This window comes from Poecilia mexicana, unplaced genomic scaffold, assembly GCF_051168715.1.
Source record: "Poecilia mexicana isolate PSO_F unplaced genomic scaffold, ASM5116871v1 scaffold_9, whole genome shotgun sequence".
Classification (NCBI taxonomy): domain Eukaryota; kingdom Metazoa; phylum Chordata; class Actinopteri; order Cyprinodontiformes; family Poeciliidae; genus Poecilia; species Poecilia mexicana.
In genome coordinates, this window is record NW_028263378.1 from 15,280,458 (window position 1) to 15,306,263 (window position 25,806).

The window sequence follows — 25,806 nt, forward strand, 5'->3', positions numbered from 1 at the left end:
TTAGTTTTCACATGCTGCCGTTGGTTTCATGGTAAAAAAAAAAATCATCCTAATTATCACTAATGAATGTTTGAAATGTCACTCTGTATTCTGAATCTACGATTTGCCAGAGAATTTAAATCGAAACGTGATGTTTCCTTCAAGGCAACATTCTCAGATTCTCCTTCATTTCCTCGCTTCCTCCAGTCTGACCCCTAGCGGCCATTTGAGGACCTCTCATTTAAAAAGTGGCGCCGAGCCACTGTCTCTGTCCTCCTGCACCTTTACTGTGGCTGTGGGGAGAATGTCTGCTCCTCTGTGGCTCATCAGATGAAGTTAGGCATTAAAGTTGTGTCTTTAACACATAGCTTACGTCTTGCTGGGTCTATGCTGTCACTACAGCACGCTGAGCTCTCCACGCAGCGGTGGCACAGGTGAAAGTCTGCTGCCTGTGAAGGCTCACTTCCCATTTATCCTCTTCTATTTGTGGCCAGTGCCACGCCCTCCTGACTGGACAGGAAAAAGTTCAGCAGCCATCTCTCTGGTTCAGACCAACCGCTGCACTTTGTCCACAAGGACCTCAAAGAAGACGCTCCTCCTTGAGAAGGATTTTCTAATTAATCCGCTGATTATACACACATCTGGGAGAACAATAACATTTCTTACCTGATAAAACATTTTTTTTATATATAATTTTGTTTTTTATAAAGGATCAAATCCATTCCCTCTGATGATGCTGGACTCTCCCTCCCGCTAGAAGCTGTGAGGCGTGTGAGCTTTTTTCCCCCCACCCACCTTATTTAAAGACTCCAAAGCTTTTTTTTTTCGCCCTAATTTGATCGCAGACAGTTCACCACCATAGGGGCCTGCGGCTCATTGTTGGGGAGGATGGCTGGGTGTTGTGTGTCGGCGGAGGACCGGGAGACCAAGAGGATCAACGACGCGATAGAGGAGCAGCTGCGGAGGGACAAGAAGGATTCCCGCAGGGAGCTGAAGCTGCTGCTGTTAGGTGAGCATCACCCAGATGAGAGCCCGGGGCCCGAAAAGAGGCGCAGACAGAAAAAAAAAAAAATCAGGGTTTAATCTGCCACGGTTTCATTTGCAGGCTATAAAAGTTCAGTCCAACAAAGTTTTAAAACATTGTTGACAACGTTCCTATTTAAGTGGATTTATTAAAACTTCCCCGTGTGTGTGACGTACGATCGGTGAATTATAAAAGCTTTTATTTTTTTATTTTTTTAATTATTTACCATTACTTCACGGCTTCCTGACCGACCGCACCTGCACACGCAGATTTTCGTGGAAAGTTGGGCCAGAGGAACAACCACACGAAAACACAATTAAGCTGCTTTTAGAAACGCGCTTAATTGGATGAACTATATCAGTTTATTAGAACTTAAAGCTTTCACCAAATCCAAAGTCAGTTTTAAGATGATTAGTGGGTTAATAAATTAATATATGTAGCCGTAAAATGATTGGGTTAACTCCTTTTTGGTTCTGCCGTATTTTTCTACTGCTTAAAACGCTCGCGGCTCTGCGTAATTACTGTCATAGATTTACGCACCATGTTTTTTTTATCTATTCTTAATGGAGAAGACGTATAGACTGAGAGAGAGGTCTATTAAAAAAGAAATTTAAAAAACACTTTTTAAGCTTCTACTAGGTTGGGTCTGCGTGTTGGGAGAGTTTTGGTTTTGCGGAAGGAAGTGGAGAAACGTGGTTGAGCTGTTATCTTTTCCTGGAGTGAACTTAGCTGGAAAGCCAATGGCCAATGAGGAAAATAGTTCAGACCAAGGAATAGCCAGTATATACAAATAATTTCATATTAATATTATCACTGGAGAAAATATTATGGTTGGGATTCAATGTAATTTATGGAAATGTTTGCAAATATGTCTTAATGTGATGCATCCGGTTATAACAACTGTAAGAGTTTCATAAACAATGCACATAGATATCATTTGGTTAGATTTTAATATTTCTAAAAGTACATTTTGTAAGTTTAACAACTGGCTAAAAGATAAAAACTTCAACTGATTTAGAAGATCGACTCATTCTGCTTAGCCAGTTTGAAAGTATTAAGTTGTATCATTATGCTCAACTGATTTATTCTCCCATGTTAAAAAGAAATTACTTTGTGCTTAAGGAATTAGATCTAAAATGCATCAACCTGTAGTAACTAGGTATTGTATGAAACCTTTTTTTTTTTAATGATAATCACATGTTGACATTTGTGTCACTTATTGGCAACACCTGACTAAGTTCGTTTTGCTACTTAGCTTTGCTTCAGGATTAGCCATCGCTAAGCTAGTCAGCCCAGAGAACAAATGAGAATAGCAGATGGTAGTAATCAACATTATGAGTTAAATTCTATTTAAAATGTCCAATTTTAGCAAAATAGTAATATTGTTAAGATTTAACTAATCTGAAATCTGAAAAAAGATCTCATATTTAATACCTACCAAGTTTCTTTTTATAGTGTGACCTGTCATCCAATGTGAAGAACAAAAAGAAAATAACTGGTGTGTGATTAATTTCTAAAATGTTATTGAAATAATTATAAACTTTCAAACAACTTTTTCCAACACGATTAGCAACTTCCACAGAGAGCTCAGCTTGCTGGCAATAGCCGTCGATAAAACAGCAAAACAAGCCACAAATTATGAGTTTTTAGTTTTTACAAGTTTTATAAAATTTCCATTCACATTTCAACTCACAGAAAACTTAAGCAAAAGGACGATTAAATAAATGAAATGACCAACATTTAACGCCGTCCCAAATTCATTTTTATAGTACAGCTGGTGACCAGGCTACTTCCAATTCGTGCACACTGCTCTCTTTGTCCACTTCTGACTTTCCCACGTCTTATCACAGTGTTTGTTCTTTTGCGCCTTTGGAAGCAGCCTGATAGTCACAGAGACAACAGGCTCGTTGCATCAGTTTCGCTGCGTTTTACTGCAGTGGTGTGGGAGAGGCTGAGGGCCACCACAACCCTGCCGGCGCCTCGCTCCATGCTGCGCATCGGAGCCATAACTAGCTGCTGCGGGCGCGCCTCATGCAAAACTCATGCAAATCCCGCCACGGAGCAGAACATGAGCCACAAGTTAGCACCCACTGTTCGTTGGGGAAAGGGTCAAACTCTTAAAGCAGAGTGGTGCCCTGAGCAGCTGAACAACAAATGATTAAACATCATAATATTTCAGATTTAAGGCAGCCTAAAAATCCCTCTGTGATACTGACAGGCGCTGCCTACTAATAAGAAACATGATGGGGTCAGACAAGCTATGTGAGGAACAGGAAGAACAACTTTCAGGAAAAAAAACATCTTTCTAGGCCACTTTTCAGGTTAGATATTTAGTAAAAAAAAAAATAAAAACCAATGACCAATTATGACTGTGATAAAAACAACAACAACAACAATGTTTTCGCCATCTGAAGTTGTTGCCTTGGACATTGAACACAGATACTAAGTTGTGCGTACTGTTCAGCATCTTGCCTGTATTTTCACTCATTAAACTGGCCACTGACTCTGGTCACCTCTCAGTGGGTTTCATTAAGATGGTCACAGGCCTACAGAGAGCACGAGCGGAGTGAAGCAGAACAACAACAACACTATCATCTCTGAAGTAGTTTATTCCAGTGGCTTTGTGTCTGAAAAAGCCAAAGGTCGAAAAGTTGAGCTCCGGCCCAGATTCTGGGCAATGCAAAGAAAACGCAGATGAAAGAGCAAATCTTACAAAAAAATGAAATTCAACAGAAAAATGTACAAAGTTTTTCATGAAGAATATGGTATTCAATAAATAATAATAATAAAAAAAATCATTATTAAACATGAACTATCTAAATGTATACATTTTTTAGACTCTAGTGTCCTTGTTGAACATCAAATTGACAGGAAATAGGGAGGAAAGAGAACAGGAGCAAATCGCTGGACACTAGGAATCAAACCCAGGACAACTGCAGCAAGGACTATAGTGTCACATTTTATGCTTTTATTTAATCATGAAAGACACGTTTTAATTTAAAATCTCATTTACAAGACGGCTGCAGCTCAAGACAGAACTGAATTAAAACAAAAAACTACAAAACATCAAAGGTCACAAAAAAATAAGACGATACTCTAAATTAAAACAACTGCATATGTGAAACTGTGAAATCACATAATCAATCAAAACACTTCAATAAATGAAAATGAAATAACCAGTCATTAACAATTACAACATTTCTTTTTTCGCCCTCTTTTTTTGTGTTCTCTGTGAAAACTGAAATTGTAGCATCTCTAATTTGAACATTTGTAATTTCATTAATGATTTCAAAAGACTATCGGCATTATTTGTGCAGGTAAATTTAAATACTCACTTCAAGATAGCAGAAAACAAAAACACAAACCAAAAATAAGTGATGAATCTACACAAACGCCGTTGTCGTGAACCGCAGCAGGGTTTTAAATCTCTGTTTTAATCCCTGTACTTCAGCAAGGCCTCGGCCCGGTGAGCCGCCGGGCCGTTGCTGCTAGAAGTCGAGCGGCACAACTGACATTTTGTCAGATGAATTTATGTAAATCATACATCAGGGGACGTTTTTGTTCTTGGACCACGGCACAGCTCGGACTGTAGAAAAATCAGTTTGCTGTACTGACTTCTTCTTTTACATCCTGCATTTGCCTGAAAGTCCCACCTGACTGGCGAGTTTCATTTGCACAAAACACAGCAGGCATGATGTAGAAAATCCAGTAGTAGTTCTTATCTCTGGTATGTTAATGCCACTCATTCACACTGACCGTGCTTCCCTGTCGAGGAAGTGTGTGCAGCTGCGAGGCACGTCGGTGGATGTGGACAAGTCCTGTTTTACTCACTAGGAAACTGTGTCAGGCAGGCATACACACACACACACACACACTAAAAACACAAACAAGCACAATTACATTACAGCTTAAATATTGTATTACACTTTAAATTATCATCACATATTTTAGCCTTACTACAAGTTCTGTCTCACTGAGGGAGTTTCCTATCTGCTATTCGTACCAGTGTTTTCCACTTAAACTTGCACAGAACCACAACCATCAAAAACAACAGAGAGGCCAGGGCGCTTTAGGTCCAACACACAAAACGCACCAGCCTCCTTCGACTTTAATTTGCAGGGAAAACGGCTTCTGAAGAAAATTCCTCTTTGGAAAAGTTCAAGAGTTTCAAAATTTCAAACTTTTTTGTTAGTCGCTTTACTACTTTGCGGGATAAAATATGAGCCTGTTGCTTCATAAATACAATAAGCAAAATAGTAACAGCAACAATGCGGATGGTCATCCGTTAAGCCTTATAAGTCTGCAAGTAGGTTCAAAAAGAACAGACCGTCAGCAAGGGCAGTTGTTTAATAAATGATGCCTGTGTGAGCACCTCCTTCAACCAAAAAATAAAAACAAAAAAGCAATATTTTGTAACAGGAAACCGGTCTGGGAACCAGTCAAAATCTAAAAAAATTCCCTCAGGTTGGCGTGGATGTCAATTCTGTGAAGCAAAGTCTGATAACCTGTTCCTTCGGATGTCATCAGCAAGCCGACTGCATTTACTCAACACACCGACTGCACATGCTAAAAATACAATAAAAAACTGATTCAGGTTGAAGCTGAGATTTCTTTTCTTTTCTTTTTTTATGCACTCCTCTTCTAATGCCACCCTGGGAAACTGCAATTAGTTTAGTCCTCATTTAGTGTCGAAAATATTAATCTAAATTTACGCTGCCTTTAGTCTGGGTCCCTTTACTTTGACTGGACACAACAGAACATCCTAGTTTTTGTGGTTTTTGGCTCAACCTGGATCTGGTGTTTGATTCCAAAAGTCCCACCAATGCTGAGAGCAAACACATGAAGAACAAATGTGCAATAAATTCAAAATCATTTAAACATTTATGATTGCTGAGCGCTTTGGAAATAATGCATGTTATTGTTTTCCCATTGTTACTGTGTTTACCTGAAAGATTAAAGTTAAAGACCTCAGGAGCTAATAGATTTTAACAATGTGCATTTATGACCCTATTGTGCAGAATGTGTCCAGTGCTCTCTGTGATGATGAGCAGCTTGAGCAATGTTTCTCTTTCTGCTCAATGATGTAGAGACTTTATTGTTTTGCTGCTTCGTTTGGTTCCTTAGAATCACTGAAAATGTGTGAAAATGTAAATTTAGTAAGTCTACCAAAGATGTAGGCAAAATAGCTGATAAGAATCAGCATTTTTTTTGTGCGCAAAGTCTGTTTTTATTTTATTGTTATGTTGTCCAATCAAGAAACCCAGTATCAGTCATTTTCCCAGGATAGAAACAGCATTTAGTTGATATTTCTAAACATAGAACCTCGATAAAAGCTTCAATCTGTCTGTTGGTTCTTGGTTAAAAATGAAACAACTAGCAGACACTGGGTGATTAAAGTTATCTCTTAGCACGTCTAGGTAGCTCAATACTTTTTTCTGCAAGACTTTCGAGCCTAAGCTGTTCAGAGGTGATAAAATAACATTTTTAAGTACCAGAACAAGCTAAAATATAATCTCCTGATTCAAGTGGACCTTAAAGAGTTTGTTTAGTTTTCTGATCTGATCAAACTCTCATGAGCTCCCCACTGTCGGCAGGTCCTGGTCCAGATTTACACCAGAATGATGAAGAAGCAGAAAAGAAGAGGCCTGAGGTTTTTCTGGTGTTGAGGATATTTTAATGAAATCTCTGACTAAGCTGCGCAGAAAAGCTGAATTTCCCAGCAGGCAATGAAGTTTGTGAACACGAGGAGTGTCCTCTTGCTTTCTGCTGGTGGAAATATTAATTTATTGCATCTGTGAAGGCTCTTATCAGCCGGATCCATCTTTGCCTTGAATCACAAACCTTGCTGGAGATTATTCAATTTATCTGCTCAACTCTGAGCTTTCTGTACCATTTTTTAATTAAAATGCAAATACTTTTTTTTTGTTTTTCAGGCTGTGTAATCCTTTTATGTTGTTTTGTTATGTTTTGAGAGAATAGGCTGTTTTCCAATTCGAAAACTATCTATTGGCTAAAAGAAAAATAATTTAAAATCTAAATCTGGCTGGGGCAAGAATAACTTTGGGCTTAACCAGTTATCTGTTTTGAAAGTTGTTTTTTTTTTCGTTTTGTTTTAATCAACCTAAATGTGTAAATTACTTCTAAATCAAGCCATTTCTTAAAAATTTACATTTTACTCAGCAGCTAATTTAAAAATAATAATAATAATCTTGTCACATTCCTCAGTTATTCAGGTGACCAGCTGCAGCAGAGTTTAAAAAGCTCGTTTAATCCTGAATCGAGTAAGTAGTGCAGCAGCATCTGAATTTGCCTCCTTGTCTGCCTCGCCTCCAAGAAACTTGACTTGTAAACAAGGTACATTCAAATACAGAAGATTTGGCTGAAGTTTGTTTGCTGAGAAGTGAAGAGTGGACTTTTCCTGACACCATGCAAAGCAGAACACGAGACGTGGAAACTTCTGGAACCTTCTGAGAGACCAAAACTCAGATCCGCTGCAGTTTTCATCTTTAAATTTATTTGATTGGTGACGAGTATCCACTTGATCTAAATAAAAATATTAGAACAAATTCTAATTTGTTAGCAGTTACGGACTTTGTTTGGAAAACTTTCTGAATCCGCAGATAACAAGTCGTCTGACGAAGAGTTTGAGCGTTCAGGGTGTAATCCAAAGTCAGAAGTGACACCAGCTGTCTGACACCATGGCGACCGCATTCAAAGCAAGTTATCAAGCTGATTTTTGTCATTGGTTACAAAAGCTGAGTGTGAGTGGTCAGTGGAGGATAAATAATTTGACTGAACTTAAAACATTTCACTTTCCAGAGGTGTTAGAGTTTATGAGGATCGGAATAACCAGTCCGACCTGTTATGAAAACGTAGCGGCGCTTTCCCACGACCTTAGCATAAAAAAAAAAACAAAAAAAAAAACTCTGCAATGACAGAAGACGGCTGAGGTCGTCTTGTATTACGTAATCACTTGAAAGCTTTCTTACTTGAGATTCAAATCATCTGCAACTCGAATGACGCGAGTCGACTACAACTTCCTACACCCAAATATTAGCAGATTGGTGCCTTTTTGGCAGTCAAATCTGCATTCAAATTGTCACGTTGGCCTGCAGATTCCCGCATGGACAAATTAGTAGTCCAGCGTTGTCATAGAACTTGTTTACCTGTTTTTTTTTAATTTTTTTTATTATTATTATTATTTATTTATTTTAACCTGGCACTAGGTAACAAGACGGTCAGAAACGCAGTGAGTGACAAGCGTTTTATTATGATTGTATAGCGGCTGTGTGTGTGGAGCGGCAGTGAAATGTGGGTCAGCTGCTGTACTTGATGTATTTACATGTTCTTTCCTCTTCATTTCAGAGGGAAATGTTCTACTTTGTGCTCCCCTGAATGTACCCTACAGCTTATCTGTAACACTTGAGATAGAGATTTCTTAAATGTATAGTCATGTGAAAGCATTAGGACATGCAGGGTTGGTTGAGTTGGTTGAGTTTTGGTTGAGTTAGCAGCAAATCTGTCCAGGGCTGTCTGAAAACTAAGAAATGGAAACAATCCCCTCGAACCTCTCACAGCTGAAAACGAGGAAACGGCCAATCATTTCGCAGATTGATGTCAAGAGATTGGTAAATAGCTAAAAAAGGTCTCCCTAAAGTAATTTTACTGGCTGTTCAGGCGTAGGGTGTCTCGATTTTTGTTGTTTAAAAAAATTACGTTTTTTAGAATATCTTTTGCTTCTTAAATTCAGTCCAACCAGAGATTCAATATAATGAATCTAACTGGGCCACTTCAAAACATGAATATTTCTTCCAGCCTGAAGAAATATGTTGGGAAAATTAAACACAAAAACAGTTTCTGAAGGAAAAGCCAAGAAAGTCAGATTTATGAAGTTCGGCTCACAGACACCAGAACCTGGTCAGCTCCATGAAACACCGGTTCTTAATCAGTTCTTGAAAAATATTGGTCAAATAGTTTGGTTAAATCTGCTGGAGCATTTTATGTTTATACAGTAGATGTTTGAGTATATCAATAAATATACAGACTTTTTTTTTAAACTAACAATCTTACTTTCTGTAAGCCAAGAACAATTTTACAACAATTCTTGCTGCCCCCCGTTTTGATTGGGATTAGACTCTGCTGAGTTCCCAATTGTTTCTTGGAAATAAAATCTATTACAAGATTTATGAGCACTGTGGCTCTTTAAACAAACGGTCACTACCCTGAGAATAATACTTCTTTACAGTTTTTAAAAATCTAAACATCTAAGCTCTCTTTTACTGTGAGCTCATAAAACCTTCGTCTCTCATCCCTCATATTTCCAAGGATATGAATGAGCTCAGTATGAACCAACATATCTTATGAATAATATTCTTAGATTTACTAAAATAACATTTCCATAAAAAAAAACAGTTTAGCACACATTGTTGGCAATACCTGACACCTTAATAAACTGCTAAATTATTGAAGACATGGACAACAAAAAAGGATAATTTTCATTATATTATGATATTTTAAAGATTTACTTACTGAACGTTTTACCTTTTGTAATTGAATTCAACATTTTAGTAAATCAAAGAGGCAACTTTCTAAAACTGGAGGCCAAACGTTGAGAAAATTAGGAGTTTTCTGAGGTTTGCAGCTCATATCTGAGTTTCTAAATTCAAAAATTCAACGAAAGTGGCAAAATAAAACAAATTGTCAAATGTCTCCTCTGTCTCTCAACAGGCACGGGTGAGAGTGGAAAGAGCACCTTTATCAAACAGATGAGGATCATCCATGGAGGAGGGTACACAGACGAGGACAAGAGGAGTTACGCCAAGCTGGTCTTCCAGAACATCTACACATCAATGCAGACCATGATCCGAGCAATGGGGCCGCTCGGCATATCCTTCTCTGATCCGCAGAACCAGGTGGGTTAGAAACCAGTCTGACTTAAAAAAAACAAAAAAAAAACCCATATATTATTCATATAAATCAAACATAAGTCAATTATTCCTCCTCTTTGTTGCAGAACAATGCAAACTCAGTCCTGGAGGTAGAGGTGGACAAGGTGGAGGAGTTGGATCAGAACCTTGTTGTTGCTATCAGGAACCTGTGGAACGACGCTGGAATCCAGGACTGCTACGACCGGCGCAGGGAGTACCAGCTGTCCGACTCCACCAAATAGTGAGAATTTCACCTGTCAGCTGCTTACAGCACATGAAGCTAAGCCAAGAGGAGACAATGGCCGCTGTTATGTTTCTGCAAATTTTACGTTTGGCTTTAGGACAGGAAACACCAGGCGACTTAGATTTTATTTTTGTCGTACTTTAGCTCTTCTGTCCTCTCCCAGTGCAAACTAGAAACAACCAATCAGAGCCAGGAGGAGGGTCTTAGTGCTGTCAATCACCCCTCCATGTGGCATTGCTCATCCGCTCTCTTAGTCATAAATGCTGAAGTTAGTCAGCATAGCCACCAATGATGGTAGATAACAGTTTTCCTGTAATAGTGAGTTGTTTCTCCACCATTAGCACATTTGGCAGTGAGTACATGAGGATGATTAACAACATTAAGTCCCTCCTCCTGGCCCTGATTGGTTGTTTTTGGTCAGGAGTGGAGCATTTCTTCAGACAGCAATAATAGCTCAAAGAGATCGATCTCTTCACAGATGATCTCGTAACATACTGACACATAAATACATTTAAAACCAGATATTTACATACTCTATAAAAAGTGTATGTAAACTTTTTCACACTGTCTGACATGAAATAAACTTTTTAAGACTACCAAATTTCCCAAAAACTTGGTAATCTTAATTGACCTAAAACGGAAAAAGTTTACTCTGTTTTCATGTTAGTATGAAAAATATCCATATGCGTCTTTCTATATAACGTATGTAAACTTTTGGTTTCAACTGTACCTCCCTAAAAATATCAGATTTTGATTGGTTTATATTGATAATCTTCCGAGATACTGAATTTTGGGTTTTCATAAAAGCGCAAATGATAACAGCTTGAAATATTTTTTAATTCTCTGTGTAAAATGACTGGTAATAAATATTGTGCTTTTATGCAGCTTTCTGATTTTTAAAGATTTATATTAGTAGCAACAAAAAATGTTAATTCAGAGAACTAAAACAAAAATCCTATAGAATATCTCTATTTTTTGCTTTCCTAAAAACTTTACTCATAATTTCTAATTCTGCCATGGCAGCATACCAAAATAAAACTATTGACTCTCTGTTATTGGCTTTGGCGCGCTCACCCCGAAACAATCACATCCACGGCATTTAATGCTGGATCTTTACAAAATGAAGGACGGATCTCTGCTGCTTTATTCACACACACGTAACTGAGTCATGTTTGTTCCCGTGTTTTTAAAATATACAGAGGAGAACATGCAGATGAGCTCCCACTCATAGTGGAACAGAAATTATTCCTAATAAAACTTTTCTCTAAACTGACTACTGAGTTGAAAAGAGAAAACTACTGTTTTCTTTTTTTAGTGGGCTTTTATTTTTGGAAATGCAAATCATATGTTAACTAAAATGTACTCTATTCCCGCTTCTGTAATGCAACAAAGCTGTCGTCTGTTGATTCTGCCAGAAGTTTCCATGAAACGGCTCTTAAATCAAATATGTCATCGTATTGAGAGCTTCATGCTTGCTCAGTGCCCTCTTTGGGTTTCTGGATTTTAAAAAGAGCCTACTCTGGTTCTTTTTAGCTCAACCGCTCATAATGTCATTGATGTGAATAATTTCAGCTATCTCACCGACCTGGATCGGATTTCCCAGCCTTCCTACCTGCCAGACCTCCAGGATATCCTCAGAGTCCGAGTGCCAACAACGGGAATAATTGAGTATCCCTTTGACATGGAGAACGTCATTTTTAGGTAATGTCATTTACAATGCCTCTCTCCACTGTTGGCCGTCGCTGTGCGTACTCACTGTGGCTGGTTATCTGGCAGGATGGTGGATGTTGGAGGTCAGAGGTCGGAGAGGAGAAAGTGGATCCACTGCTTTGAGAACGTCACCTCCATCATTTTCCTGGTGGCGCTCAGCGAGTACAACCAGGTCTTGGCAGAGTGTGACAACGAGGTGAGACTCCTACCTGAGGCAAAGTGGCGTTAACACATTTATGCAACTGTTTTTTTTCTTTTCTGCCGAGTTCAGTTCTGCAGCTCACAAATGGTATACAACCAACTGTCAAAAAAAAAACAAAAAACAGATTTGTTTGAATGCTAAACTTGAACATCAATGCATGAGATGACATCCTCCCGAGAAATAAGAGTGAACAATGTGCAATAAAAAATGCACCTCCTTACTTTACATTAGCTTAACTTTATGCTTAGAAATGACAGCTGTGGTCACATTGATGGTCTGGCTGTTGACTCACTGTTTGATCTGTCAGCAGAGCCTCTCAATCAACTCCGTTGGATTCTTACCTCTCAGTCTGTATTTGTGTTTTTCTGAAACGAAAGATAAAATTTTTCCCTACTTCTGGTGCAAACTGTGCTTCCGATAGAGGGTTAGGGTTTAGAGTATGGGTTTTGCTTTACATGTTTACTTCCGCTGAACTCCTGCAGAGAACCAGAGGGTGCAATAACAAATGCTACATCAATCATTTAAAGGAAAAAAAAATATCCAGTTTAGAGGGCGTCTTTTTCCCCAGACGTTTGTTTTGGTGTTTTATTAATGATCTGCATTAAAAACCAGCGACAAAGCATATTTAGGTTTCATCATTTGTAACGTTTTATGCCTTCTGATGTCGTATCACCTTTAGAACCGCATGGAGGAGAGCAAAGCCCTGTTCAAAACCATCATCACTTACCCCTGGTTCGAGAAGTCTTCTGTCATTCTTTTCCTCAACAAGACCGACATCCTCAAGGAGAAGATCATATACTCTCACTTAGCCACCTACTTCCCTGAATTCACAGGTCAGATTTATTATTCACTCATCACTAAATCCAGTCCGACAGTCCAATCCAGTCCGCTAGTGGACGGCATGAATCAATGCTCACATTTGAGTCAGGAAAGTGCTTTTAAATTGCAAGAACTTGTGTTTTTCAGAACTACATTATGCTTCCACTCATAGTTAAAGGTGTTTTTTTTTATTAATCGAGCACCTTGACTCTCCTCTGCAGGGCCTCAGCAGGATCCAGGAGCAGCTCAAGAATTCATCCTCAAGATGTACCAAGAACAAAATCCCAACAAAGACAAGAAGCTGTACTCCCACTTCACCTGCGCCACGGACACCGAAAACATCCGCTTTGTCTTTGTGGCCGTGAAAGACACCATCCTCACAGCCAATCTGAAGGACTTCAACCTGGTGTAGCTGCCACTAGAGGAAATGCCATGCAACCGTTTACCCATATCTCATGTAAAAGATTTTCTGGATCAAATATTATCCCAAAAGCACAAGATCCAATTTAGCTGAACAGGTGGAACCCACGAGGCACAAACAATGATTCGTGTCGGGTATTTTGCCTGAACCATAACTTTGTATAGATGAAGTTTATCTTTTCTTTTCGGGTCTGCTGTAAAGGCTACTTTAAAGCTGTAATAAGAACGTGAATGCTAGAGAGGTAACTGACCGACTTACCCAATGTGTGAATAATATTCTTTAAAAATATAAATCAAAATGATATAAGAGGCGTTAACTAACATAATCCCGTTTAGAGCTTCTTTAGGCACAGATTTTGCTGCAAAGAGGCCAATGTACTCAGAACGTTTATCTTTTTTAGGTGTACATAATCTGAGATGTAGTTATAGAAGCTGGGCCTGTTTATTTAAGTAGCAATAAAAATATTATTTGTTGATGCCGTTGTGAAAACTGAAAAGCATAAACATGTTGTTGGTACTATAGATTAATAAAGACGGCACTGAAATTAAGAATTTAACTGACGAATATTTTTTCTCTGTGAAAACAACATGAAAAAAAAAAAACATTCGGACAATCCTCTCAAAAAATAAAACAACAAAAAGAAATCAAATGAGGAAGAATAAAAGTAAGAATGGCATCAGAAATATTTACTCTTGGTATTCGCTGACAGCAGGAAACCTGAATCTTGGAGAAAACAGCAGCCAGTTTTAATTAGAACTCCTTTATTTTTAAATAAACTTTTCTCTGCATATTTCTTTTGTAAAGGTTGCATTGCATATATTTATATATAGTACAAAAACATGAAAGCAACATTACCATCTGAATTCCACAGACTTGATGTGATCAAAGCAAGTTAAATGAACATACAGCAGATAGAGTACAGTATAAAAATAGCATGCATCTGTAAACTCAACTAATTCTTGGAAAATGTGTTTATAAAAAAAAAGTAAACCTTGAAGAAGAAAAAGGAAAACACTGATTTATAATGATGTTACAGTAACACTTTGATTCCCTTTTATATGATCTGGTAAATAATTAACAGCTTTCAATGTTGAATGTAAGGTTGATAATTTGGCCTCTGTTATTTAGGATGCTTCCAATTATATTTCTACATTTTTCACACAAATAAAAACATAATTAATAACAAAGAGGAATAAATTCAGTGACATGATGCATTCGACGGTGAAAAATAAAACTAAAGAAACCTAAAAGGCTTTAAAACACGCCGGCCTTTTACACTAAATGTTATAAAATGTAAAGGTAAACTTGAGGATTAATGTTGCTCTGGTCAAAAAGACCAATGAAACTATATTTGTGCAAAAAGAATGAGTGCAATTAGAGCAGTGGCAAAGTTTGGTGAAATTATTTTCTGTGGTGAAATTGTGTAACTCAGAAACACATTAATAGCACTTCTTTTTTTTTTGTTTAACAATATAACTCCTGTTTAAATCTTTCACTCCTAACTTCATGCAGTCAGTCAGTCAACAGGAAAATTGAAATTGTGCACCGTTTACACACATGGGGACGTAAATCAGGCATGCAATAAAGAGCAAAGGCACTGACACACAGAGATCATGTGTGTTTTTAGCACATCTTATTCTTCATCATTAGCATTTAGGTAAACGATCTCTGGCATCCTCCAGTTTGCTGAGAACCCACTGAAAAAGAAATTAGAAGTCAGAATAAATGAGTTTTAGTCCATTCTCTTAAACACGGCGGGCCTGTTCTCCTAAAGATCGTCAGCTTACCTGGGCAATCTCTGGCGTTTTGAAGTTTATGATCTTCCCAAACTCTTTGGCATGGAAGACTGATTTCACTCTTTCCTGTATGTTCAGAGTTGGAATTCGATTTATGTGGGCATGTCGTGAACTTTTAACTGAACAAAAAAATGACGTTCATACCTTGGCTTCAATCCGAAGTCGGCGTCCACCGACAATCTTTGGGTCCATCGTGAATTCTTCAAAGAGATACTGCCACTCGCAGGTAAGCTGGCCAAAGGTGCCTTTAGTCACAAAAAATATTCCTCTGCAAGGCAGAACCAACAAAATGAGCCAGTTTGGTACAAGTGTAGCGTCAATAAAGGTGCTTAAAACTAGTCAAAAGAACAAAAGATGTAAAATATTCGATTCAAAACAGAACCAGAGATATTTTATAAATGCTTACTGCTCTAATTCTTAATATTACAAATATACTTTTGAGGAGAGCAGGATTTATCAGAGACAACCTCCAGATTTTGGGAGTGAGGAAGATGGAAAAGCCTTACCAGCAGTTCCCAAACTCAACTCCACAGTTCACTCACTAGATCAACTCAGACGTGTTTGTGCCAGAGTGACCAACACGACCACATTGGCTGATTGCAACTAACGCTACGTGAGGAATGGGATGTTATCCTGCAGCAGTGTGTGACCAAGCTGGTAACTAGCATGAAGACGTGGTGCCAGGCTATTTTGGCAGCGCACTGATCTTATTTGCTAAATGAATAAATCGATTAATTATAAGTCTTGTTTGTTATCAGTAGCAGAATAAAGCTGACTGATATTGCCAAAGGGTTTAGCAGTTTTCTTTAACCACATACTCAACTCTGCTGCTTGACCCACAAATGCATTTTGCTAACAAATGTGACATCACTGAACGGAAACAAAGCTTTCCACAACGGCATACAGTGGGCCACCACTTATTTACCTATTTGCAGATTTTTCTGTGAAACTCCAAATTATTCACTGCGTATCAACCTACTTTTTTGTACATCACATCTAAAACATTCAGAAGAAAATGCTACTTGGCACACAGTTGGCTGGGGTTTGGAAAACAGCCAATCCAGAAACGGCTTTCATTCTTCTTGGCACCGATTGGCTGTGGTAATAAGCTAGGTTGTACATGTTCGCCGCAGCGGAGACGGTTTCCACTGTGCGTGATAATGCAGATTAAGCCATATTTGGTCTTTGAAATATTGAACTAACGAAGGCAGTTATAAGTGTTTTTAGAGGTGACTTCAAGCATTCGCTCATTTTAGATATTTGCGGGCGGCTGTAGTTTCTAACCCGCACCAAAACCAGGGGTTGACTGCAACATTTATTGCCAAGAAACACAGTTACAAAGAAATAATCAACCAAATCTAATTTCTTTTGTGATTGTGCTTAAATACGTGTTTTACAAAGAGACATTATTGCTATTAACCTTAAAACATTTTTGTCAGGACTAAACTTGTACAGCGCCTCATACACCATTGAAATGCAAAAAGGCTTTATCGACATCTAGTGGTGAAATTATGAACTACAACTGAAGGACTGCCTCTTAAACTGCTCAAAATATCTGATGTCGTTTGAGCTCAGCAAAAATTTTATAACTTATTTGACAAAGTGTCAGAGCTGCTTACCTCTTGGTGATCATGAAGAAGTCTGAATCGTTAATCTTGGCATGAGCAAAGTATCTATACTTGGCAAAACGTCCGTTTTCAATTGTCTGCAAGAAAAAAAAGTTTAAAAGAGAGAATGTGATTTTTTTTTTTTTAAATTAGAAATTATTTGCAGGTTTGCAAAATGATTTAAAACATGATGAACTAACTGCAGGAATGAGGAGACATAGTCCGCAGCAAAATTAGTGCATGAAAATATGGAGAAAACTTAGAAAATGAAAAAAAACAACAAGGGGTGATGGGAAAGGATGGGATGAAACAGACAATGGAGGCTGGAATTTAAATAATCCTTTATTAGCAACAAAATCAAAGTCAAAACTGCTGATAATGAAAATGAAAGATTTCTCAAACAGAAGCCAAGGATGAAAATAATGACTGACAGAAAAAATAGGAACAAAAATAAATGTGACAACAATGGATTAATGAATGATTAAATGAAGGATACTGACTCAATAGGAACAAAACAAACATTTAAAACTCAAATACAATTCAAAATTACAGTCTTACATTCGCCTCAAAGGACGCCTTAAAAGTTCAACAGTTTAAACTAACAGAGATAATAATCTGCAACTCTCCAACACAGACTATGCACAAGCACCAGAACTACCCTACATCACAGCTACGATGGCTTTTACTCATCATCCTCATCCTCGGAGTAATTACTTTTACTCCATTCAATGTAGGCCAAGCGCCTCTGTGGACATGACAAGAGAGAGGGAGGAGGGTCAGAACAGGAAGGACTGGAGCTCCTTAAACTGAGACAGAAACTCTGGAAAAGGCTCAAACCAATCTACAACTTGGTGTCTAAAGCCATATTAAAAATGAATAAACAAGAGCAGAATAGGTCACAAATAAAAAAAAAACATTTTTTTAAAGGCTTGGAAAACCAGAGACGTTTACAAAATTCCTAATTAATTTGGAGATTAAAATCTCACGACCTTAAAGTTCTCACAATAAAGTCAGAGCACAAACTTATCTCTCCACTACCGAAGTTCAATTATTTTGTAAATAGTAATTACATTTGTTTTGCTTTCTTTATATTAATGTTGCTAAAATGTCTATTGTAATAAAAAAGCCTTTTTCATCCGATAAAAACAACCAACACATGTGACATTCACTTCATTTTTTTAAATTTAGTTTTTTAAAGCTTTTTGTGGGATTAGTGACCTTTGTCAAACAGTAAACAGACATATAGTAAATGGTCCAAGACCAGAAATCAAACGTTGGACAACCGGGTTGAAGACAGCAGCCTCTGCACCTTGCGTGTGTGTGTGTGTGTGTGGGGGTGGGGGTGGGGGGGTGGAGGGGGGTGTGCTCTACCAACTGAGCTGCTCTGCATGCATTCACTACATTTTTACTGAAATTATTTACCAATGCTGAATATAACACAGTCGTCACCAGTCTTAAATCTATCCTCTGACTTGTGAAGCTGCTGACACTTTATGGGGAGGACATTAATTATCTGGCTTGAAACAAGGGAGAACTGATAGAAGTTATGAGGGATCAATGAAAGGATGGGTGACGGTGAAAATGAATTAAAACTATGAGTGAATTCCCATAAACCTGATGATCCAGAACAATCAGATTCAGAAACCCAAAAACAAGGCGGATTCTCACCTGGAGCATCTGACTCCCGATGCCCTCTCTCTCCTTATATGGTCGGATGACTCCGTCCTCGTGTATGAAGCGAGGAGGACGGAGAGACATAACATCCTGAGAGGTCTCTGCTGCCCTGTAAGCGCGACAATATGAGAGAAAAATATTTTACTTGATTACCTAAAGAAGCACAGTTTAAGGAACCTACGGCATAGTTCATTTAGTTATTGACAACCCTAATGTAGGTGAGTCAAAAAGCCTTATATAGCGAATTATTAAGTTGACGCTAACGAATGTAGCTCTTCAACACTGAGCTTTAAGGTTTATCCCTGCCATTCTGTTTGTTATGCAAGCAACATAAAATTGTTTGTCGTAATTCAAGTTATTTAAAATGCTCATTTTTTTTATTGCCCTGACAAGTTTAGGAGATTACATATTTTCTCCATCTCATCATCTGCTCAATGTCATGCCACTTCAAACCAACAGGAAATCATACAGCACACTGCAAAAGTTTAAATAGTGCAAAAAAAAAAAATTAAATGTTAAAACGTGTTGCTATATTTTAGGGCTTTTCGCACATCTTTATGAGATGTACAAAAACTGATGGACAGCATTATAAACTATACCGCAAAGAGAGACATTCAGATAGTAAAAGCTCGTCTCCCTTTAACAGTTCTGTTAGAGAAGCAGCGCATTTAAAATTCAATTACCTCAGCAGTGTGAAACCATAAGGATGGAAACAAAAAGCAGAAAAGAGAGTTATACCTTTTGATTCCCTGAAAAGTACTGCTGGCCAAGTCGATGATGCCTCCTGTCGGTCGAGCTATCGCGCCCACCAAACCTTTGCCAAAACCCTTAAAGAAGCCCGCTGCTCCCTCTTTCTGCGCCCCTGCACAACAACAGATAATGTGTTTAGAAGTTTCAAACCCAACCACAGCTTGTTATTATGAATAAAAAAAAAACAGTTTGTAACTTTATATATTTGTAGAGAGTCAGACTAAACACACCTTTTATAGGTTTGGTAACAATGCCTGTGATTCCACTGACGAATCCCTGAAACATAAACAAGCTGCGTCAGATCAATTCAACATTTTTATTTTAGGCCACGTTACGGCATTTAGAAAGTCAGAAATGTTATCATTGATTAATTCAAAGTGGTGTTGGACAAATAATGAAACGCACAGAAACCAGTCCTTTCCCGCCTCTGGCCAGCCCGTCTTTCAAGCCCGTAGGCTGTTTGTTCATGGCTTCTCGCCTCTTCTGCTGGTATTCCTCATCCATGGTTATTGCAGCGACTCCCTTTGCGATGGTCCCTGTTATCCTAGAGGCTGCGCCTGCGATACCCCCTATGCAAACATAAATACACCAAAGCTTATTTATTTTCAAAACATACAACTTGTTTTATGCCACTGATACATGTCACCTGGCAAGTACAGATTATTTGCAACTGGGACAAAAACAATTTTCTGCAAGTTTAGATACATTTTATGTTTATAAAAGCTGAAAATCAACCTATTAAGGGCAAAAAAGTTTATCAGCTCAACAGAACAACCAAGGAAGATGTTTTAGCAACCCCACATTTAATGTCACAGCTCCTGGTGTCCTGATATAATCTGCACAATCAGACATCCTTCATCATCATGTTTGCCTCTTCGATGACTGCTCTGTATTAGATCTTATTTGCCGAACTCAAAGTTCCCACCAGTTTAAGCTGAGTTAAATTCTTACCAACAGCTCCTCCAACCAGAGCTTTCACACCGATGGTCATTCCTTCTATAAACTCTTCAGGGCCTTGGATGGCTCCCTGGAAAACCAGCAGCACAAATGAACACAGAGAATGAAGATCAGGAGTTTCTAGCATGTCAAGCTGAACAGAAATTATTCCAGAAAACCCTCAGCTCCAATAAACGACTTGTAAATGTATAAATGCATTGAGGTAAGTCATAATATCATAATAAGGTTTTGGGGAAACTGTGGATAAAACAGGACAGGTCACGCCACCAGTTTGGCAGTACTTCAGATATTTAAAACAAACAAAAAAAAAACTAATCAATAATTATTGAAATCGACAATTATTGATATTGGCTGATATGAAATGCTTATATTATGATAGGTTTTTCAGCTATATCGTCCAGGTCTATCATATTTAAGATCTAATAAAATTAAACAGTTTCTCACAGGATTACAAATTTACAAGAAATAAATACATTTTAAAAAATATTTATTTTCACTCAGATAAAGCTGTTTCCTCATGCAGTCATGGATCCGAACAAAAACAATACCACTACATATTACTGTCACATTTTGAAGCACAGACAGGCCGACTGATTTCTTGTTGAGCAGAAGCTTGGAAACAAGGATGATCGGCTGTAAACCGCGCCGAGTTGGACTTAAAAGTTATAGTTTCGTTTGTATTTCATCAATGTTTCAGATAGAAATAATACCTTGTTTATGCTGAAAAAATTAGTTTAAGAAACTAAGCAATTTTTCACAATACTGAAAAATAAAGCACTTATTCTACGTACTACATTCCTACCTGGTAGGGCTCGTAGAAGAACGCTTCGACGCCCTCCGACAATCCTCTGATCAGCCCGAAGGGATTTCCAAGCACGTCCAGGCCCAGCACCAGCACATACATCTGTTTAATAGCCTGAAATATACAGAAATATAAACTTGAGTTCCCATGTTTTCAACTTTTAATGAATAAAAGGAAAAAGGAATTTGATAAAAAAAAAATTAAAAAAAAACTTCTTGGTGAAGTAGCTACATTTATAACTTCTGGAAGGAGGACTGTCTCTGTGTAATGTTGAACTGAATTAAAAGATGGATTTTAAAAGTCAAGAAAATACATAAAATTGATGAAGTCAGTATTGCTTGATTACTGATAAAACAAACATACAAAAGAAAAATACTTTTTCATCAACCTTTTTTAGAGAAATCCCTCAAAGGTGCAAAAAAAAGAAGGAAAAAAAAAAAAAGAGCCATTTTGAAAATGTTTCTATGACCATCACCTGCTTGGAGTAATGTCTGATGACCTCCGATTGTAGCTGCTGAGTGGTGTAAAACTGGAAGTTTAGCTCAAAGAATCCCAGCCTGGAATAAATAAAACATCCAGTCAGCAGAATAATTTCTTCAAATCACAGAAAAACACAGAAACAGCAGCTGGATCTGGTTTGTGCGCTTAAACATGGGAGGCCTCGTACTTGAAGACGACGTCCTGCACGTCAGTGAGCGTTGCTCCGATGCTCTTCAGCAGCAGGTTGAGGGACTGAATGGGGATGAGTTCAGTTTCTCTCTTCTCCTTTAAGCCGTCTTCTCCTCCTGTGCTCAGAGAGAAACTCAAATGCAACTGAAAAGAAAAACGGGAACAATTTCATATTAATTTCAGTTCAAAATAATTAGAATATCACTGACTGAGTTCATTCAGTGTTGTGTTATTTCCTCTTTGTGTGATGCATTTCATGCATCATCAGCACAACAAGCACTTTTAAAAAAACTTATTTTCTGTTGCACCCTTTCTTGGAATATTTTTGGTATTGAAGGTTGTAAAATGTGCTTATTTACCACATTCACTTTACAATTAATTCATTTGATTGCAGTTACATATTACTGATTTTGCTATCATTTTCGATGTTCATAACCCAACAAGGACAGGAGGAAATCATGCTGTCTAAAAATTTGTTTGTGCCTTTGTTCGCTACATTTGCAGAAAGTATTTCTGAATTTTACCCACCTTGATAGGGGAAATGTGGAACTGCTCATAGAGGCTGATGGGTGACGTGTCAGTAGAAGAGACATGGTTCAGCTCCGTTTTTATATACTCTATGTCCTTAGTAAACAGCTCCACCTGGAGGACAAGCACATATATACTGGATCATGAAGTTGCAGAGCAATAAAAAAGTATTTGCTCTATTAGACGCCTCTTATTTTTGCTCTTTTTGCTACACTTTTCACAAAGGACCTGCTGGTGTGCTTCAAATTGTTGTCCAGGTGAATAAACACACTCCATTTGTCCTTGTCTGATAATAAAATATGGAGGAACAGAGGGAAGGATTTGGTGATTATCAGTGAGTGTGACTGACCTCCTGTTCTGAAGTCATGACGCCGGCGTTCTCAGGAGTAACAAAGTCCAGGATGGCATACAAAAAGCCCAGGTCAAGCTTTAAATCCATCTCCTGAATCAAAACCTTGAAGTACCTGAAGTCAAAACCAATTAATTTGTTATTTAAGAATAAGCTGAGAAAACATTACAATTGTTTATAACAAGTGAAACAATAGAGAAGATTAAATTGAGAGAAGACAACAATTCTAATCTATGATTACTGAGACTCATGTGCTAAACTTTATTTTACCTGGATATGGAAATACATAACATATATTCAAATAAAAACTAAACATACTTGATGCGAGAGATGTCGGTGTGTCCAGCAGTTCTGGTAACAATGCTGAGATCAATTAGAGGTTTTGGTTCTGGAAGCAAAACAAATGACATTAAAAACCAAAACTGTGCATCATGAGTAAATTATGACAAATGAATTCGGTGTAATAACAGACCTGTGTCCTTGGCAATGGACTTGGGGAGTTTGATGGGGTAAAAGACAAAAGGGAAGATGGCTCCTGGTATCTGATTCTGGATCTGTAATAGAGACGAGACTTTTCTAAAAACTAATGCTAAATGAAAACGCATCAGACACCAAGTCTTTAAGAGATTCACAGAAAACAAAGGTGCTGTGTTTTCTTTGAAAGTATCCGTTTAAAGTTCACAGTTAGGTTTGGGCTTCTCATGAGCAGGAACCCAATGATGAACAAGAAGTGTTTCTTTTTCCTTTAGATCCATCAGATCTCAGCATGTTTTCATCTCTGCCTTCATGAGGAGGAAAAGGAGCATGATTCTTTTCCTCTTACAAATTATCTGTCTCATACTGTCATGACGCAACAACAACTTTTAACAAATATGTAAAGAACATTTTATATATATAAGCTACCTACTGCAGCTGTAAGTGATGCCAAACAAAACCTGAACAGGAAAACTGTTTACTTTTTCCACTGTAAAATCTACAAGCTGTTTATAATTTAGAGTGTGGGAGTGGACTGGTTTTACCCTTTACTTGCAGTCACTTACACACCTGTGCCTCATCCCTTAGCAACAAAACGCTGCTCACTATTACTGGTTGAATATGTGAAATTCAGTAAAGGGATCTATTGTTATTGGATTTTATTGTTTTATGTTCACAAGAATCTGCTGCATCTCAGAACAGCAGCTCTCTGATATTCTGAGAGAACGATGGGTTAATTATTTTAGTGTAATTTATGGTATGCAGTTTACAATCTTCACTTTAAGCAGAAGTTAAAACTGAGACTCAGAAAGCCAAAGTCTTGCTGCTACTTCATCCCGAATCAGAAATCAGACATGTTAAGGCAGCAACACAAACATTTTAGAAATTAACTCAGGAGCAAACAACTGGTTGCTTTGTAAAAATGTTCGATACCAGCAGGTTTTTTAATTTCACCTGTATCCGGTGGATTTGGACACGGTAGGCTCTCTGTCGAGGTGAGATGCTGTACTCCACCTTCACCCCGGGGAGGTGGAGTCGCCTCAAAGGAGCAGCCACTGGCTGCAGCATGTGCATATCTGAACCAGTGGGCGTAAAACAGACCTGAGGGAGGAATTATAAAAACAAAAACAGTTTAATAATTACACAAATACTAATGTCCTCCTCAGCAATCAGCCAAAAATATTTATGCCCAATTCACTATCACATTATTCTAATTGTTAACACTTTAAAATGTTTGGTTTAATAATTTAATTGCTTACAAATTAACCACCAATCCTTGTGCTCTGACCTGAAAGTTGTTCTCCAGGTCAGCGATGCAGTTGTCAATCGGCGAGGAATCAGAGTACTCTCTGAAGCGATTCTCCAACATCTCAACTTCTTCTGTGCTCAGGGTTTTCCACCGACCTTTCTTCTTCGGCTTGATCTCCCACACAATGTCGGAGCTAAACCGGATGCAGCAGGACAACGGGCGCACAAACATTTATGTTATAAACAATTCTGCTGCATGTTTGACCTGTAATCAGCTACTTACTAAACAAAGAAGAATCACCTTGTGATGCCAATAAAAGAAATCTCTTGGCTATTGTTGTTGTTGACCAAAGATATGCCCATGTCGTGCAGCCACAGGATGACTTCCTGTTCAGCATGTCGCAAGCTTTCATTTTCCACAAGCCGCTTGAAGATACGCTGATTCTCAGTGAACACCACAACACGCTGGAGACCTTTCCATCAGAAATAACACAAATTATCAACAGGAAATCAGATGTAAATGTAAAATGACAGGATCCAGGACACATGGGAATTTTACCTTCATAAAAGGGAATCACATAAAGCTTCCCTTCTCTGTTTGTTTTCTCATCAACCAGTTCCTGATGAAACGGCAGAAATATTGCAGTTAATCACAAACATGAACGATTCGTCCATCCATTATCTAACACGTTTTTCTCTGCAGGGTCACAAGGGGTTCTGCTGCTTTTCTCCAGCGGTAAACAGGCGAGAGGTGGGGTCACCCTGGACAAGTCGCCAGACCATCACAGGGCTACGCAGAGACAAACAGGACAAACAACCATGCAGAACCACACTCATACCTGAGAACAATTTAGAGCAGTGGTCTCAAACTGCATTCTGCGAAGGCCAGAGTCCTGTCACTTTTAGATGTGTCCCTTACGCTACAGACTTAAACTAAATGGTGAAACTGTCTCACTGGCATGTAGTTACACTCCGCAGGGCTCTGCCGATGAGTTAATACTGGAGCCAGGTGTGCCGGAGCAGAGAGACGTCTAAAGGTTGAAGGATTGTGGCCCTCAGGGAAGGCGGTTTGAGACGACTGACTTGGAGAGATCAATTCACCTCACAGTCATGTTTTTGGACTGTGGGAGGAAGCCGGAGTACCCGGAAAAAAACCCGCGCATGTGCCGAGAGAAAGACAAACACTGATCTTTATTTAATGCGTAACATTGTCCAAACAGATTATTGGTCTAGATAAACTGGATGAAGAAAATCTGAATCTAAATTAGTTTAAGGAAAGCACACAATTACAATGTTTACTTTTCTTAGGTGAGCCATGCCCTTCTCCAAAACCATTTCATTTGTACAACTAAGAAAGCAGCATAACCATTTTCTACTTGACCAATCCATGTCCTGAAGGTAAGAAAGACAAGAGCTTAGAATATCAGTTTAAGATGTGAAACACAAAAACCCACAGCAATCAGTTTAAGTTAAGTTGATGATAATGGCATACAGATAATAAAATGACCAAAAATATACTTCATCTGAAGATTTTAATAGCATGCAGACAGATAAAAACAATGTTTGTAGCAGCAAAACAAGATTAAAACATTTTAAATAAGACATTTGACTCTAATAATAATAAAA

At 38.2% G+C, this 25,806-nt stretch overlaps 2 protein-coding genes across 4 annotated transcripts in view; one reads left to right on the plus strand and one right to left on the minus strand.

The window, feature by feature from the left end:
• Window positions 1-526: 526 nt before the first annotated feature.
• LOC106924511 (guanine nucleotide-binding protein subunit alpha-14-like) lies at window positions 527-13,877 on the plus strand. The gene is made up of 7 exons (XM_014998259.2): window positions 527-988; window positions 9,731-9,915; window positions 10,017-10,171; window positions 11,747-11,875; window positions 11,951-12,080; window positions 12,766-12,919; window positions 13,127-13,877. Exons 1-7 carry the CDS (start codon window positions 868-870, stop codon window positions 13,315-13,317), a joined length of 1,065 nt encoding a protein of 354 aa, XP_014853745.2. The 5' UTR covers window positions 527-867; the 3' UTR covers window positions 13,318-13,877.
• A 193-nt stretch (window positions 13,878-14,070) lies between these two features.
• vps13a (vacuolar protein sorting 13 homolog A) overlaps window positions 14,071-25,806 on the minus strand; it is a 41,239-nt gene continuing 29,503 nt past the window's right edge. For 2 of the 3 annotated variants that reach the window (XM_014998255.2, XM_014998254.2), the window contains 20 exons: window positions 24,740-24,800; window positions 24,482-24,653; window positions 24,221-24,374; window positions 23,887-24,033; window positions 22,931-23,012; window positions 22,777-22,846; window positions 22,459-22,573; window positions 22,110-22,223; window positions 21,580-21,725; window positions 21,388-21,469; window positions 20,913-21,026; window positions 20,105-20,180; window positions 19,559-19,722; window positions 19,384-19,429; window positions 19,142-19,265; window positions 18,398-18,512; window positions 16,742-16,827; window positions 15,267-15,390; window positions 15,114-15,188; window positions 14,071-15,023 (listed from right to left, as the gene is read on the minus strand). In XM_014998255.2, the coding sequence (XP_014853741.2) occupies window positions 14,973-15,023; window positions 15,114-15,188; window positions 15,267-15,390; window positions 16,742-16,827; window positions 18,398-18,512; window positions 19,142-19,265; window positions 19,384-19,429; window positions 19,559-19,722; window positions 20,105-20,180; window positions 20,913-21,026; window positions 21,388-21,469; window positions 21,580-21,725; window positions 22,110-22,223; window positions 22,459-22,573; window positions 22,777-22,846; window positions 22,931-23,012; window positions 23,887-24,033; window positions 24,221-24,374; window positions 24,482-24,653; window positions 24,740-24,800 (2,118 nt within the window). In that variant the 3' untranslated portion in view covers window positions 14,071-14,972. Of the gene's footprint in view, window positions 15,024-15,113; window positions 15,189-15,266; window positions 15,391-16,741; window positions 16,828-17,053; window positions 17,475-18,397; window positions 18,513-19,141; window positions 19,266-19,383; window positions 19,430-19,558; window positions 19,723-20,104; window positions 20,181-20,912; window positions 21,027-21,387; window positions 21,470-21,579; window positions 21,726-22,109; window positions 22,224-22,458; window positions 22,574-22,776; window positions 22,847-22,930; window positions 23,013-23,886; window positions 24,034-24,220; window positions 24,375-24,481; window positions 24,654-24,739; window positions 24,801-25,806 lie in introns of those variants that run through there. The other variant, XM_014998256.2, reaches the window with a different exon arrangement.

Bases quoted from the DNA above. Each gene is read 5' to 3' on its own strand.
- LOC106924511 (XM_014998259.2), top strand. From the start codon at position 868: ATGGCTGGGTGTTGTGTGTCGGCGGAGGACCGGGAGACCAAGAGGATC. The intron at 989-9,730 runs GTGAGCATCACC...GTCTCTCAACAG, and splicing joins GCTGAAGCTGCTGCTGTTAG to GCACGGGTGAGAGTGGAAAG. The intron at 9,916-10,016 runs GTGGGTTAGAAA...TCTTTGTTGCAG, and splicing joins TCTCTGATCCGCAGAACCAG to AACAATGCAAACTCAGTCCT.